Source organism: Lissotriton helveticus, chromosome 2_2, assembly GCF_964261635.1.
Source record: "Lissotriton helveticus chromosome 2_2, aLisHel1.1, whole genome shotgun sequence".
NCBI classification, from domain to species: Eukaryota; Metazoa; Chordata; class Amphibia; order Caudata; family Salamandridae; genus Lissotriton; species Lissotriton helveticus.
Window position 1 is genome coordinate 78,318,181 of NC_136060.1, and position 17,586 is coordinate 78,335,766.

The 17,586-nt window shown below is 48.1% G+C and overlaps 1 protein-coding gene across 1 annotated transcript in view; it reads right to left on the reverse strand.

Annotated features, from left to right (window-relative positions):
• Window positions 1–6,308: 6,308 nt before the first annotated feature.
• SLC7A2 (solute carrier family 7 member 2) overlaps window positions 6,309–17,586 on the reverse strand; it is a 641,379-nt gene continuing 630,101 nt past the window's right edge. The window contains exon 12 of the mRNA XM_078678125.1: window positions 6,309–6,740. Coding sequence (XP_078534251.1) covers window positions 6,483–6,740 — 258 coding nt within the window. The 3' untranslated portion in view covers window positions 6,309–6,482. The remainder of the gene's footprint in view (window positions 6,741–17,586) is intronic.

Consider the following 17,586-nt stretch of genomic DNA (forward strand, 5'->3'; position numbering starts at 1 on the left):
ACTTGAAGTAACTCAGCATGTTATTGACGGCGGCGTAGGGTTTCAGGTGTAAGTTAAACCATTGTTATTCTGGCATTAATAGGGATAGAGGGTGTAGGAAATAATGTGCTGATTGTGCAACAAACTTCCGGTCTTATGATTAGGGTTGCCAGCTCATTATTATGATGCCCCTATAGGACAAAAATAAGCATCACCTAAAGCCATATTTTCAGCACTTATCTGTGCATACTTCGAACAGCAAATATAAATAGAAAACACTTTTAATTGTGTTCTAGGGATGCCTGAATGATCCATGACTAATAATTAAAGGGAACTTAGACAGAAAAGTCACATTACAAATGAATACATACATTTTTATTTATAACCCTATTTAGTGTCAAGACGAGGTCTTTCAGGGTCTTTACACAACACATGGCTGGCATTTTTGTTTTGGCAACCCTACTTTATATTCCTTTTCATGCAATGCAATCTCACACTACATCAGTAAATGTAAATTTCAAATGTAAGGAATAGTCAAGAGTGGGGGCCCAGCGGGTACTGGAATCAGAAAACAAAACTACATCTAGGTAACCAGTTTACAAAGGTATGTAAATATGCAAATGGTCTCTGGCATCTAGGCAGTTGCCTTCAACCCCCTTGCTTCTGGGCCTGGTACCTTTACACTAATCAACAGCCTTTGATACTGACTATCATCAGACACTACTACTGTGACTTGAGAAACTGGACCTTTAAATAAATGATCACCTCTCACCTCAGCAACAAATAAAGCTTTATATCTAAATCAATATTTACCTCAGCTGCTCACATCCTGCTCTGTGGCATCCCACAAGCGTCACTCCTTTCACCAGTCTTGTTCAACCTCTAACTTACCTGATCAGATCAATCAACCTCACTTGCTACAACTATGTAGATGACATGTAGATCATTCTAAAACTAGGAGACCCTCCAAGCGTCAATAGTCAGATGTTCGGTCTTTAAAGCACTTTACAGTTCCATAGAGACCTTCAAGGGGAAGGCACAAAGTAGCTACAAGTGAAATTCCAATGATGCAGAAAAGGACACTACTGTTGAAAATAGCACCTCAACTCATCGTATCTGCTAATTAAAAAAAGACCACTGGTGGAGCTACGTTCTCTGTACAGGTGGCTTGCCAGCAAAGATACGAAATCTACAAGTCCACCGTAATTTCAGGAAGGAAGTAAAAACGGTTTCTCCCAAAGATAAAAACCAAAATAAATTACTGACTTAAAAACAAATTAACAGAACAGAAGAGAACACTTCAGTCAAGCATTCCGAAAGTCACAGAAACGCCACCATTAGATTGCAAGAGGGATGGCTGCACACCACGCAGGGTACATGAGAATAGTGCTCAGCTAGCACGGGAGTCAATACAATTTGATTCTATCACTGCTGAGTGTACAAATTGCAGGCTGGATGCAAATTATACCCTCTCAGTGGTGCCAAAATGTCACAGGACCATAACCATTGCACTGCCAGTTACAGGCTGAATAGCAAGTATACGGATTGCACATGGTGATAAATCACTTGCAGCCCAGCTAAGAATTACCATAACAGATAGAAACTGCAATTGGACACTGTCTGGAAACCACCACCAACCCACCGGAACCAAACCACTCAATACCACAGAGGACATGTGCCTAATGCGTGAAGAGACCTGCCATATGTGGCTGCCATTACAGCCTTTACAGCCCCCACATTGACCCTCTGCGCTATTTTATAATGAGGCAAAACTGTGACGAGAAAAAACAAAGCTTTCTTCGGCCAAATTCTTAACCACAAGAATTATCTTATGGTTTCTTTTGCCACACATGGGCTCTCAGGGTACCAGCAGGAATCACATCTTGCCTGCTAACAGAGACCAAACACCTTATTTGGTTACCGAAGCAAATACCCATCTCCAGTAACATACCTGTCGAGCCACACTTAATTCAATGAAAATTACACTCTCCTTCACTGACAGAAACATCACCCAGTAGCGGTGTCAGCATAACCAATCTCCTTCACAAACAAACCAAATCCCTTGAATAACACAATCCCACTCCTTCAATTTCAGGACCACCAGCTTCTTCGTTAATAGTGCCTCTCCTTCCTTCACCTTCAGTGACAGAAATTAATTCCTTAAGTAGCGAAAAACCACTTTCACAAGTGACAGACAGATTTTTTGTGAGAGGAACCTCCATTGACTTCCAGTTAACAGACTTCAGATCCTGTATCCCAACCTGGTGTGAGATACAAGGACCATACCCATCCTCCAGTGAAACACCCAAGCCCGTTCTTTACCTATCCAATGAGAGCATTGTACCCAATGCTTGAAATGGAAAAATAGAAGTGCAGGTACCCTTTACCAGAGTACCTGTTTGTTTCAGAGAAGTGCCAGTATTCTCCAATTAAAGCTATTACCCCTCTCTTGAAAAGTGCAGGTACTCTCTCAAAATAAAAAAGTGCAGGTACTCTCTCAAAATAAATAAGTGCCAGTACTCAGTACAGGCCCATTTAAAGCACTGATCATACCCCAAACAGCCCCTACCTTACTGAGAGTATGTACTGATGAGAGGCCAGACCTCTGCTCTGTGATATTGTATTGTATTTGCATTTATATAGCGCTATCTACACCTGACGAGGCGTCAAAGCTATTTATCGGCAAGTACGATGCTACTCAGGAACTTATAATGAATTAGTGGTGAATTAGTATGGTGAAATATGAGAGTTATTTGAGTGGTGAATATGTTAGTCAGTTATTTGGAAAGAGAAAGATAGTGGAGGGTTAGAAGAGGGAAAACGTTTGTATTTATAAAGTGCTTGCTGCCTCTCATGAGATGTTGAAGCGCTTTTCTGTGAGTAACCCTCTACCCAGGAACCCAAACAGGGTGGAGACGGAGACACAGACCCAGACACACACACACACCACACACAAACACACACAAACTCTCATGGACATGCCATCAAGGTGGGTTTCAGGCCTGTCACAGACGTTATAACAGGCTTTCAGACCCTCATCCACATACAACACCTGACATTGTGTGTCAGGCCTTCATCATGCACACACAACAGCATGCAATTGGCCATTTGGTGTATTATTCCACCATCCAGGAACTCCTTCCATTGGAATGTATGAGGGGCAATTTTACATCTGAAAAGCATACTTCAACGTCTCTCTATTTGTCACTGTTCTTTATCTTCTATATGTGTTCTGTACAGAAAGCAACTATTTTTTGCTGTTTCCCCCACCATTGGTAAACCACTAGGTCAACAGAATTTGTGCATGCAAAGCATGCAGGAGCATTTGTGCATGCTTATACGTGCTTTCATTAGCTCAGGTAAGCCTTACCTAATGGCTTTTGCAAGTGTGTTTCTCTCTCTCTCCTTTGTCAAACAATCACTACTCAGAAGGAAGGCTTGAGGTTGTACTTCAAGACTTTGTTTTAGAAGGACTACCCAAGCCTATGTGTCCTGCCTCTCACAGACATGAAACCAAGCTGTGCATTAGGCCTCTCACAGATATGAAACCAGGCTGTGCATTAGGCCTCACACAGACATGACTGGGGGCTGTGTTAGGACTTTCAAACGGTGGTATGTCTGAATTTCGAGTTTTAAATATTGTGTCACCAAAATATTGTAGCAAATACATGTGTAAGTGCATAGAGGTAAGTATAGTATTACTCTTCTTAACTCCACTTCTAAAGTACCTTGAACTCACTTGCCTCACACTCACCCACTCCATCTGTACGGTCATCCCTCTCTAGCTGCACAGCCATCCATCTCCAGCTATGCACTCTCTGCCCTTTAGATACAGTCACCCCTCCAGCTGCACAGTCACTCCACACATAGTTCAATCACCCTCTCTTGCTGTACATTCGCCCCATCTCTTTCTGTTTCCCCCATATTTTATCTTACAATCACCTCTCTCCTTCTTCAGTCAGCCTTCTCTTGCTGCAGTCACCGCTCTGTAGCTGCTCAGTCATCCCCACTGCAGTCATCCATCTCTTACGGCACAATCACACTTCTATTTCTTCACAGCCCCCCCTTCTTTCTTCCCAGTCAGCCCTCCCTTCCTGTGCATTCACCCTTCTCTAGCTGCACAGTCACTCCTCTCTCCTCTGGCTGCACAGTCACGCCTCTCTTTCTTCCCAGTCAACCTTCTCTAGCTGCACATCCCCTACTCTAAGTCATCCATCTCATGAAGCACATTTCCCCCCTCTGTACATTCACCCCACACTGTAAATTCACCCCTACATTGTACTTTCACCCACACACTCTTGCACAGAGTGCAGTTACAGTCATAAGCACATTTGCACGCACATGCTTACAGACAAAGCACGTACACACACACAGTTTTTAGATGCATGCCAACATTTTCGAACAGGACAGTGGAAGATTTGGAAAATAAAGTCATGCTAACCGATTTTGTCCTCTGACTACTACTGAAGCAGAAGCAATTTTAGGAGGGAGACAGGTGAAATAAAGGAGGCCCGGCTGCCGGTCGAGGCTGCACCAATGATTAATTAAGAGGGGGCCCAGGCGTGCGTACCAGCACTTTAATTAATGAAGGAAAGATGCCTTAGGCTTGCTGACTCCGCCGAGAGTGAGGGGCCCATGGAGCGCGGGGCCCCGGGGGCTGCATGGGCTGTGTTACGCCCCTGTTATTAAGTTGTCCTGTGCTCTACTCGTGCTGCCCTGCTCTCATGGCTGATCTTCCCTAAAGGTCCTGACAATAGCCTCTTTACCTTCAGGAAAGCTCTTTAGTGGGTCTGTTTGTTCCAGACTCGCTGTTTGGCCTTCATTGTACTTCTGGTTTGGGAGAGTGATTGCCTCCTACACCGCAGCCCAGTTCTGAGGCTGAAGACAGTACTGAAGCGTGTGCGAAGAATGCTGCACCATATTTTAGCGACTGACTCTTGGTGTACTGCGCCCTGCAGGGGGCCCCTGGAGCACAGGCCCCCCCACACTGCGGGGGCTGCGGGGGCGTTTGTTATGCCCCTGCTTATCCCCTTGGTAGCTTAGCCAGAGCAATCAAGCTTATCCCAGTGGCAATGTGTAAAGCGTTTGCGCAACACACACACCAGTGACACAATAAATACACCACAAAAGAGACACCACACAGTACTATATAAAAATACGCTTCTGTATTGCATATAAACATCACTTTGCCAACCAGACAATTGCCATAACTGTTATCTTAAGGCATTAATTGTGATGTTATGGCATGCCTTAAGATAAAGAACTATTGGGTAGATGCATCAACGTTTTATTTTGCGATTCCTTATTTGCGAAAAATAAGGAATCGCAAATAAGGAATCGCAAATGTCAATGCATCATTTTTTTCGCTATTTTATCGCGATTCGGTAAAATTTGCAAATTTTACCGAATCGCAGTAAAATTGCGAATTCTTAATTGCGAATTCGCATTTTGCGATTTCGCAAATTGCGATTTTACACACATGATGAATTTCATTAAATCAACTGCCTGAAAGCCAGTACAGCAATTAGGCACAGCTGCTCCCTTTTTTGAAGGTGAGGTTTGGCAGTTTGCTTTGTGAGCTTTCCCAGGAGGTTGCTGCTGCTGTGTGTGCCTGAGAAATCTTTTGAAAAATGGAAAATGATATTCCTGTTGAAGAGGGGCCAGCCAGGAAAAGGAAAATTAAGTTTTCTGATCAAGAGTTGGAAATTCTTATTGAGGAGGTGACTGCAAGACAGGAACAGCTTTTTGGTAAGCTGTCTCTGAAGGTTACTGAAGCTGTAAAAAGAAACCTATGGATTGCCATACAAGCAAAGGTTAACGCAGTAGGAGTGGCAGATCGTGACATAAATAATTTACAAAAAAGATGGTATGACCTGCGCAGTCGTGTTAAAGAGAAGCTGCAAACAGGATTAAATCTTCAAAGAAAACTGGAGGTGGAACACCCAGGGATAGACCCAACACCCCCCTGGAAGACATGGTAAAAAGCACACTGTTGACTCAGGCTGTAGTTGGAGTGATAGACATTGATACTTCTGAGATTCCAATTCCTTCTGAAGGTAAGTGAATTGTATGTGCTTTTGATTCTCTGATTGGAGCCTAGAAATTGCAAGAGTCTTGTGAAAGAAGTTGGAATAACAGCATTGCATTTCTGTTGTGTTTGATATCTTATCTGTGTGTCACCAACAACAGTTATTCAATGTTAGGAAACTGAAAGCAGTGCATTATGGGAGTTGTAGTTTTTCAAAGTCCATCATGTACACAAACAATAATTTGTAATTTAAACTTTATTACTACGAAGAACTACTAAGAATGAGACTGGGATCATGTGATTGTGTAGAATGTCACATTTTATTAATTATGTTAATGAAAGTGCAAACTTTAAATAACATCATGTTTGCATTTTTTTTATCATAGAAGCACTGCAGGAATTAATTGAGCGTGATTTGAGGGATTTCAACAACCAAGATGTTCAAGAAACAGAAGAGGGAAATGCCCCTAGCACATCAGCATCCAATTAACAAACAGGGGAAAGACAGAGAGTGCGACAACTGCTGCAAACTGATTCTGAAACAGAGCAGAATGACAATGTAGTTGAAAGGCAACCTCAAAGCACTACAACAGTCACAAATCGAAGGCTGAGTAGGCGAAGGAGACTTCAGCAGTTTTCTTTGCGCGGAGGTAATGTGACAGAAAGTGGTCAATTTGGAGAGGGTCCCATCACTGGCAATCTTGTGGAAGACAAAATCCTCAAGATACAGCGCCTGTAAGGGAAAGACATTAGAATAATTAAAGGTAAACCTGGACATATCAGCAAACAAATGGGTTCTTTATCGAGCAGTATGAATAAAATGATAAATGTAATGAAGCCAGGCCATGAAACATCTTCATTGAAGCTTGACCGCATTGCCAACTCTTTGGAGACCATGTGCACCTTGATGCAAAAACAGCAAAATATAAGTGGCAAAAGGCAAGTACGACTACTGACCAACATGCAGGCTCATAACAGGTGTTGGACCCGGCCTCGTGGCATGGTCCTACCCCTCCCGCATGGCGGGCCCAGGACGACATCAGCCCTCCATCGAGCCCCGGTCGCCCCCTTGGCACAACCCTACATGAACTACCGACGAGAGCCACCACCCTGGCGAACCACGGCTCTCCCCCCTGGGACACGGCGAACCCGGCACGCCCCAACACTGCCGGTCCGGCTCCCACTCCGGACCACCCCTACAGGCCCGATGCCATCTTGGGCCCATCACGTTCCGAGTGTTGGATTCCACTGGCCCAAACACTGCAGGAACGTAGTATGGCCCAATCCACTACCCTGATTCAAATGGCACTCATGAAGCATATAACCATGAGATGACACCGGAGCCTACGACAGGGGATGGGAAAACAAAACAAGGGAAGGAGACCCCAACCAGGACCTGGACTGCAGACCAACACTCGCCACCACCTCCACGCTTCTGTACCTAAAAAGTAGTGCACACAATTACTTCACAATCCCCAATACCTAATCATCAACCTCCCTCCTCCACTATAACCACACTCTGCCATATACAACACAACCTCCTTACTTGTTTACAATACAGGATCAGCTTCGGGAGGTCCTGGGAGCAGGGAGAACAGAGAGTCTGCTGATGTACTTCTGAGTCCAGGGGGGAAAACGCTCCTTACCCAGGGAATTACGAAAAACGGACTACTAGGGGGAAAAAGCCTTATCCAAGGCATAAAAAAAACCCTAGAGCCTCTACTTTGCGGAATATAGGGTCCAAGAACGAAGTGAACATAAACAGAACCAAAACACCGGTTCCGGCACCAAAGGCGATCGTCTGTGTCATCTGTTTCTTCAGCGTCTGCAGCGCGTCTGAAAACGACCGAACCTCGCACAACGACAGGGACTGGCTGTCAACACGCGGAAGTCCAGCGCGCTGCTCGGTCTCCAGGCGGCGTCTTCCGTAGCAATCCTACCTCCAAGGACGTCCAAAGGCAACACGCTTCTTCCTTCGGTAAGACTCCGAGGGGGCTGGAGCCCCAGCAGTCCCTCTTAGAATGTACAAGAAACGGGTTCCAAGGACAATGTCTGATTCAAGGAAAGGAGATGCAGAAAATAGCGAAGAGGGACAGGATTAATAATAAGCACCAGAGGCTTGAAAACTAAACACAAAGGGAAGGAAGGGAAAGCGAACAACAAGGGAACACGAGCCCGTGAACCCTACCAAGCAGGAGTCAAATACAACAGCCCAGCCCAGAACCTGGAACCCAAAACTACTAGATACCAAGCACTGGGTTATGGGCAGGGCTAATCTTAAATGTCCAACAGGGAGGTCATGTGATGGCAAAGCATGGCCATAGAAAGCAGACTAGACCTATTTCCTAACAGTACCCCCCTTTACAATCCTCCCCACCGGGCGGGGCTTAGAGGGATGCTGTCTATGGAACATACGGACCAACCGAGGAGCATGTAACCCCCCAGCCGGCTCCCAAGTTCGATCCTCAGGGGCATAACCCTTCCAATCAACCAGATAGAAAAGGCGACCCCGCCTACGTCTGGAGTCTAAAATGGCCTGAACCTCGAATTCTGCCTCCCCATCAATCAACACGGCAGGAGGTGGTGGCAATACCTGAGCAGACTGAACATATGGTTTCAACAAAGACGTATGAAACACAGGGTGGGCCTTATAATCATCAGGTAACCCAAGCTTCATAGCCACAGGATTGATGACCTGCATGATAGAAAACGGGCCCACATACCGAGGTTGTAACTTACGCGAACCCTGCAGCCTGAGATTGCGTGAGGCCAACCACACCTGATCTCCCACCTGGTAAGTGGGCAGTGGCAGTGTCCCTACCGCTTTTATTGAAGCGCTTCCAGTGTATTGGTGATTACTACCTGTATGCTGTATGCTGACTTGGCGTGTGAGCTCTTTTTATACTTTTAAATTTAAAAACTTTATTTCTCCTCACCTGGCATTGTGGTGAGCCAGCGCGTGCAAGCCTCTTTGCACTGGGTGTTTGTTCCGCTATCTGCAGTCTGCTCGGCAGAGCTCCTTTAAGCAGACAAGCAGCTACCGCCACCTAGCAACGGAGTGCTGGACTCGCCCCTCCCTCCCGCCTCGTTCTGACGCCGGTGACTAGCACCGTTTGAGCAGAGGGCGTGGAGGGTCCGAGCCAGACACTTCCGGAAGTTATCTGCAGCGCTCTAGCTGTTGGGACGCTGGGGGGGATATAAGGCGGATGTGTTGCAGGCAGCGCAGCGGACGAGCGCAGCGGGCGCGACGAAGGCGCGCCGGAGTTGCGCCTGAGTTAAGCCCGTCTGCGCCCGTCCGCGGCCGATTGCGGCCCAGGGCCAGACCCCCTGCTCCTCTTGCAGTTCATATCAGCTGGAGTCGAGAGGATCTTCTTCTCCTCCGCCATGAGCATTTGGGTCCCTGCTCACACAGCATGGAGGCAGGAAATGACGCGGGCTGCAACTACTGCAGTTTCGCCTTCTATACAGGGGAAGCCAAAATCAGTGCCCGACACTCCCTGATATGTGGCTTGCTGAACGTACGCTCTCTACGTAAGCATTGCCTCGATATCTACGACCTCATTAGCGGGAAGCAATGGGATCTACTTTTCCTTACGGAAACATGGTTAGATCTAGATTCCATGCCGGAAATCATTGAAGCCATCCCAGAGGGCTACTGTCTACAAAGATTAGATAGAATAAGAGGGAGAGGGGGGGGCATAGCCATAGTTGCTAAACAGGACTACCAATGTCAGCTAGAACGTACGAATATTGAGGGTAGTGAAGCTGGTGCCTTCTCTATCACGATAAATGGCAACTTCCCCTTGAAAGGCCTTTTGATCTATCGCCCGCCTGGCCCCTCTACAGCCTTTATTGAGAAGCTAGTGGAGGACGTCACTGAAGCTGCATTAAGTACGGATAAATTCCTAGTCCTGGGTGATCTAAACTTACACCTAGACACCCCCACGGACAAGGTAGCAAATGATCTTTGTCTAACAATGGCAAGCCTGCAGTTTGAACAGAAGGTACAACACCCTACCCACAAGTTGGGCCACCTTCTTGATCCAGTTTTCGCAAACTGGAACCAAGTGGAAGCTCAGACCCCGGTCCCCATCCCATGGTCTGACCACCATCTTATTCCATTTACCATTGGGACACAGGGACCTTGTCTGGCCGACCCTCCTGCTGACAAACATCCTAGGCGGAGATGGGCGGCGTTCTCCCAAGCCCTATTCAATCAGGCGCTAATTGCGAAGGGTCTTCCCGGTGGTGTGGGCGTGGAAGAAATTAATTTCAACCTAGACCAACGAATTACGGAGGCCCTGGACTTGGTGGCTCCACTTGGTGCGGCCAAAATGGGGGGTCGAGCTCAGAGATCAGCTCCCTGGTACAATGAGGACATGCGGGTGGCTAAAGCAGCATGCAAACGGGCCGAAAGGCAATGGAGGATTGCCTATTCAACCCCCGCCAAAGCAGAGTATTTAGACTGCAGGCGTAACTACCATAAGCTGTTACGAAAGGGCAAATCACTGTACTTCTGCACTAAGATTGAAGAAGCCGAACAGTCCACCAAGGAACTCTTCTCAATTTATAAATCTATTGCAGTCGGGAAGCCCGCTGTGATGCCCACGAAACTTTGCACTACGGAGGGCTGCGATCGTATTACAGAGTTCTTTGCTAATAAGGTTATTAACATCTACAACTCCTTTCCTCAGCGGGCAAACAACAGTCCTCCACATGGGGAGGGCACTAAAACCAAAGGAGAACGACAGCTAATCTCCTTTGCCACCCCTCCAACTGAAGGACTAATCCGTATTTGCGGGTCGATTAAATCTGGTTCCCCAAGAGACCCGACGACTCCCAGTCGACTTAGGGGTAGCCTGCAAGTACTCGAACCTTATGTCCGCCACCTACTAGATACCTCCTTCAAATCCCAGAGTGTCCCCAAAGCTTGGAAGCAAGCAATTGTACTCCCCCTGCAAAAAAAAGCCAATGTGAATTTCGAAAAACTTGACAACCTTCGCCCCATCTCCCTTCTGCCCTATATGGCTAAAGTGGCGGAAAAAATAGCCAACGTACAACTCATGCAGTTCGTGGAGGAGGCTTCGCTACTCCACGACTCGCAATTTGGCTTCCGTCCCCGTCACTCGACGGAATCGGCACTTCTTGTAGCGGCTGAAGCACTACGACAGGGCGTGGATGATGGCCAAACCATGGCTTTGATCTTGCTCGACCTAAGCGCAGCATTCGACACTGTAGCACATTCCACCTTGCTACAGTGTCTGAATGAAGGTGGGGTTACAGGCGCTGCGCTTGGCTGGATCAGGTCCTTCCTGTCTGACAGGTGTTTCCAGGTCAGGCTGGGTGAATGCTATTCGAGGGAGATTGAGTTGGGCCAGGGCGTGCCTCAGGGTTTGTCCCTGAGCCCAACCCTATTTAATATCTATGTCTCCCCCCTAGCGGCCATCGTGGAGGGACACGGCCTTCGCCTGGTGTCCTACGCCGACGACACGCAGTTGGTTGTCTCCCTATCGCGGGCACCCGGTCTTGCAGCGGACATCTTCAGGAACTGCATGCAAGACCTTGCAGCCTGGATGTCCGCAAACTGTTTAAAGCTGAACGGTAGCAAGACTGAGGTGCTCGTGGTGGGGGGTGGGCCTTCTGCTTGGTCGTCGGCGTGGTGGCCACCCTGCCTGGGCGAGGTCCCCGTTCCCTGCCATGAGGCCAGGAACCTTGGCGTGTGGCTGGATAAAGACCTTGCCTTTGGTCCTCAGATTAGCCGGGTGACGGGGGTATGCTTCGGTGTCCTAAGAGCCCTAAGGAAAGTCTTAGATCTGCTTCCCATTTCTGCTCGAAGGACGCTGGTGCACGCCCTGGTCACCTCGCGACTTGATTATGGGAACCTGCTTTATCTGGGGGCCACGAGCAAGGTCATGGGCCGCCTCCAAGTGCTCCAAAACGCCGCGGCGCGGCTTGTACTCAGACTCCCCAGGAGGTCACCCTCCAAACCTGCTCTTCAAGCCCTCCATTGGCTTCCTGTGGAGAAGAGGGTTGAGTTCAAAGCCCTCGTCACATGCCATCGCATTCTGAGGGGTAAAGCCCCTGAACCGCTTCAGAGTTTGGTGTCCCACTACGAGCCCACTCGCAACTTACGGTCTTCTCAGACTGGGCTACTAATGGTACCCAGAGTAAGGAAGGCGCGTATGGGAGGGAGATCCTTTAGACATCTCGCCCCCAGATGCTGGAATGTTCTACCTCCAGAACTGCGACTTGAACCATCTGAAATCCTGTTCAGGAAAAAGCTTAAAACCCACCTTTTCAGCAGGTAGCCTTTAGTGGGAGGGGGGGGGCGACCACTCCACTTATCACAGCGCGGGGACACGCCAGTGGCGTCACCAGGCGCTTTACAAATGCCCAATAATAATAATAATAATAAGGTGGTGCTGGGACCCGATGTTTATCAGCCTGGGCCTTCATGTTGACCTTTGCCTCCTGCAAATGCTTCCGTGCTTCACCCCATATGCCACTCAACCTCCTACATGTATCATCTATGGCTGGCACATGCCCAGTGGGCTGGATGGCTAACGCCCTAGGATGGCACCCCATCGAGCAGTAAAAAGGAGTCATACCCAAAGCGGAATGTGTACTGTTGTTATAGGCAAACTCCGCTATGGGAAGAGCAGCCACCCAATCACAAGACAAGGATGACACAAGACACCTCAAATACTGCTCCATGGTTTGATTGGTCCGCTCGGTCTGACCATCGGACTGTGGATGATACGCTGATGTTAATCGTATTTCCATCTTAAGCACAGAGCAGAGCTCAGTCCAAAAATGGGACACAGACTGCGCCCCCCTGTCAGATATAATCGCAGAAGGTAAGCCATGGATCCTGACTACTGAGGACATAAACACCAAAGCCATTTCTCTAGCGGTGGGGATCTTACAAAGCGGGATGAAATGCGCCATTTTAGTAAAGAGATCCACCACCACCAGGATTGCAGTATAACCTGAACAAGAGGGTAGGTCGGTCACAAAATCCATGCTAACTGTATGCCAAGGAGCAGGAGGAACCTCTAAAGGCTGCAACAGGCCAGCCGGTTTACAATGGGAGGGCTTACTAGTGGTACAAACAGGGCAAGCTGTCACATAACTCTGAATGTCCTTAGCCAATGTGTCCCACCAAAACCATCGCAAGCACATCTCCTTTGTCTTTCGCATCCCTGGATGTGCTACCAATGCAGAGGAATGACACCATTGCAATACCATATCTCTCAAAACTGGGGGAACAAACCAGCGATCCTCATGGTACAATAAATCCTCATGGGCCACAACCTGGGGCAATGCTAGCCAAGGGGCCAAATCCAGTTGACTCAACTGATCCTTCACTGTTTTAGGGAAGTCTTCAATACACATACTCCCTATGATCTTCTCACTACTGATCATAGGTCTATCCTCCTTCTCATGTCCCTCATCCCCAATGACAACATGTATCCGAGAAAGGGCATCGGACTTCTTCTGCTGTGCAGCGGGTCGATATGTTATGACGAAGTCATACTCGTTGAACAATAAAACCCACCGCATTTGGCGAGGTGTTAACGCACGGGCAGACCGGAAGAACTCCAGATTTTTATGGTCGGTATAGATGGTAATGGTATGCCGAGCGCCCCATAAATAATGCCGCCATTCCTCAAAGGATAGTTTCACCGCCAACAGCTCCCTCTCCGCTACCGTATAGTTACGCTCTGCGGGTAACAGGGTCTTAGAGAAAAAGGCAATGGGGTGCATTTGACCAGTCTCAGCATCCCTTTGGGACAAAACCCCACCTACAGCTCACAGTGAAGCATCCATTTCCACAAAAAACGGTAGGACAGGATCAGGATGCACCAATACAGGTGCCGATGTGAACTTCTCCAGCAATAGATGGAAGGCAGCCTGAGCCTCAACAGACCAGACAAAGGGAACCCCCTTCCTCAACAACCTGGTCATGGGAGACACGATATCAGAAAAGTGAGAAATAAAACGCCGATAAAAATTGGCAAAGCCCAAAAGGACCTGGATGTGTTTAACAGAGGATGGTACAGTCCAGGTGACAATAGCCTGTATCTTCCTCGGGTCCATCTGGATACCTTCCGCTGAAATAATAAACCCCAAGAACTCCACAGTAGGGGTGCTGAACTGACACTTTTCCAATTTAGCATACAGATGATGATCGTGTAACTTCTGTAGCACTTGTGTCACATGTTCCTGATGTTCCGCCCCGTCTCTGAAAAGATCAAGATGTCATGTAGATAGACGATGACACTTCTATCTAGGTAATCACGGAGGACTTCATTAATGAAGAACTGAAAGGCCGCCGGCGCATTGCATAAGCCAAACGGCATTACGCAATACTCGAACAAGCCATATTTGGTCTTAAATGCCGTCTTCCACTCATCCCCTGGGCGTACACGTATAAGATGGTAAGCGCCCCGCAAGTCCAATTTGGTAAACACCGTTGCTTTGCGGAGCTGATCCAGCAACACGGGGATGAGTGGAAGAGGGTACTTGTTCTTCACCGTAGCCTTATTAAGAGCCCTGTAGTCCACACAGGCTCTCAATGTCCCCTCCTTCTTTGGAATGAAGAAAATCGCCGATGACACAGGCGAACTGGAGGGGCGGATATAGCCCATCCGCAACATTTCCTCCAGGTATCCCTTAAGATGTAACTCTTCAGGCTCTGAGAGTGCGTAAATGCGACAGCAAGGTAAAGGGACACCCGGGATCAGGTCGATCTTACAATCAAAAGACCGATGTGGAGGAAGACCTTGAGCCTGAACCTTATCAAAGACACCCTGAAAAGCAGAATACTGCACTGGCACAGCCCCGACATCCGTCACTGCACATGACAATGGGGAAGCACGTGCACTGGCCTCCTTATAGCAATACTTGAGACAATGTGAGGAATCCAGGGTCACCAAACGTTGCACCCAATCGATCTTAGGGTTATGTTCCTGAAGCCATGGAACCCCCAATACTAGACCAAAGGAAGTGGCATCAATGAGATCAAACACCACTGATTCAGAATCACCATTCTCGCACAACAACTTCAACGGCTCAGTCTGGCGGGTAATAGACCCCGAAGTCAATTCCGTGCCATCGATGGCTCTAACAGGTTCTGGCTGGTTCTTATATCGACACGGTATCTCTAACTTTTCAGCCAAAGAGATATCGATAAAATTCCCGGTCGCACCGGAATCCAGCAAGACCGACACAGGAACTCGGTTACTTACGGAGAGCAGAAGATAAGCAGGAATAAAAAAAATGCCTAGGCACCTGATCCACCACACCCAGCACATCATACGTTCCCCCAGCTCCTTCATTAAAGGCTGGACGACGGTCCACATGGATACAAGCTACCCTCTTGTTCAGTGCGATGGCAGAAGGCTTCACAGGGCACTCCCTGGCGAAGTGACCTCCCTGACCACAATACAAGCATAGATTCTGCTCCCTCCTCCTCTTCTTCTCTTCCATGGTTAATGGGCCTCTCACCCCTCCTATCTCCATTGGCTCAGGAGCAGCATTATGATCGCCAAGGGGTTTCACTTCTGATTTCACATAATTCCCACTGGACACCTGAAACCGATTCCGTTCCCCACGCCTCTCAGACAACCTGTGATTTAATTTTACCACTAGATCGATAAAAGCGGCACAGTCGTCTGGAGGGTCCACTACTTGCGATACCACGTCTTTCAGTTCTTCACAAAGACCCTGATAAAACAAGGATGTCCTCTTGTCCATTGGCCAGTGAGTCTCTGATACCAATCTGTTAAAGGTTGAAATATATGTTAACAAGTCCTGTCTACCCTGTCTCAGCTTTAAGAGCTCGGCATCGCTAGCCTGCATAAAAGCATGCTTAGCAAACAATCCTCTCATTAACTCTTTAAATGCTGAGTAGTCATACAAAACGCGGTCATCACTATCCACAAGGGGGATCGACCACTGAGCAGCGGTGCCAGCCAAATATGATATTGTAAAAGCCACCTTGGCTGCGTCATCTGGAAAGGCGTTCGGCTTGCACATAAAATGCAGCTGACATTGGTTCATAAAAGTCCCGAACTTGTCGCTATCTCCTGTAAACATCTCCGGGGGGGCTAAGGGAACAGGAACAGGTGATGTAACCGTAACAGTGATAGGAGCTCCACCTCCTGAACCCTGTCCCGTCCCTCCTCCATACTGAAAAGTTGCTGGTTGTATGATAGGACCTGGTCCTCTCTCTCTTGCCTGTTCTCTCTCCCTCACTGCCCCAAGCTCCTGTTTCAGTCCTGCATTTTTCTGCCGTAGATCCTGTAGCTGAGCCTGTAATGCGGTTAACGCCCCCATGACATCCTGCATAGTGGGTACGCTATGACCCCCGCCCGCATGCTCATCCATACTCACGTCCAGGCAGTGTTAAAATTTGTGGGCTTGGTATTCTGTTGCAGTCCACTGGCCCAAACACTGCAGGAACGTAGTATGGCCCAATCCACTACCCTGACTCAAATGGCACTCATGAAGCATATAACCATGAGATGACACCGGAGCCTAGGACAGGGGATGGGAAAACAAAACAAGGGAAGGAGATGTCAGAAGGCTTCACCCCAACCAGGACCTGGACTGCAGACCAACACTCGCCACCACCTCCACGCTTCTGTACCTAAAAAGTAGTGCACACAATTACTTCACAATCCCCAATACCTAATCATCAACCTCCCTCCTCCACTATGACCACACTCTGCCATATACAACACAACCTCCTTACTTGTTTACAATACAGGATCAGCTTCGGGAGGTCCTGGGAGCAGGGAGAACAGAGAGTCTGCTGATGTACTTCTGAGTCCAGGGGGGAAAATGCTCCTTACCCAGGGAATTACGAAAAACGGACTACTAGGGGGAAAAAGCCTTATCCAGGGCATAAAACCCCCCCTAGAGCCTCTACTTTGCGGAATATAGGGGCCAAGAACGAAGTGAACATAAACAGAACTAAAACACCGGTTCCGGCGCCAAAGGCGATCGTCTGTGTCGTCTGTTTCTTCAGCGTCTGCAGCGCGTCTGAAAACGACCGAACCTCGCACGACAGGGACTGGCTGTCAACACGCGGAAGGCCAGCGCGCTGCTCGGTCTCCAGGCGGCGTCTTCCGTAGCAATCCTGCCTCCAAGGACGTCCAAAGGCAACACGCTTCTTCCTTCGGTAAGACTCCGAGGGGGCTGGAGCCCCAGCAGTCCCTCTTAGAATGTATAAAAAACGGGTTCCAAGGACAATGTCCGATTCAAGGAAAGGAGATGCAGAAAATAGCGAAGAGGGACAGGATTAATAATAAGCACCAGGGGCTTGAAAACTAAACACAAAGGGAAGGAAGGGAAAGAGAACAACAAGGGAACACGAGCCCGTGAACCCTACCAAGCAGGAGTCAAATACAACAGCCCAGCCCAGAACCTGGAACCCAAAACTACTGGATACCAAGCACTGGGTTATGGGCAGGGCTAATCTTGAATGTCCAACAGGGAGGTCATGTGATGGCAAAGCATGGCCATAGAAAGCAGACTAGACCTATTTCCTAACACCGAGCACGAGGCCTCGC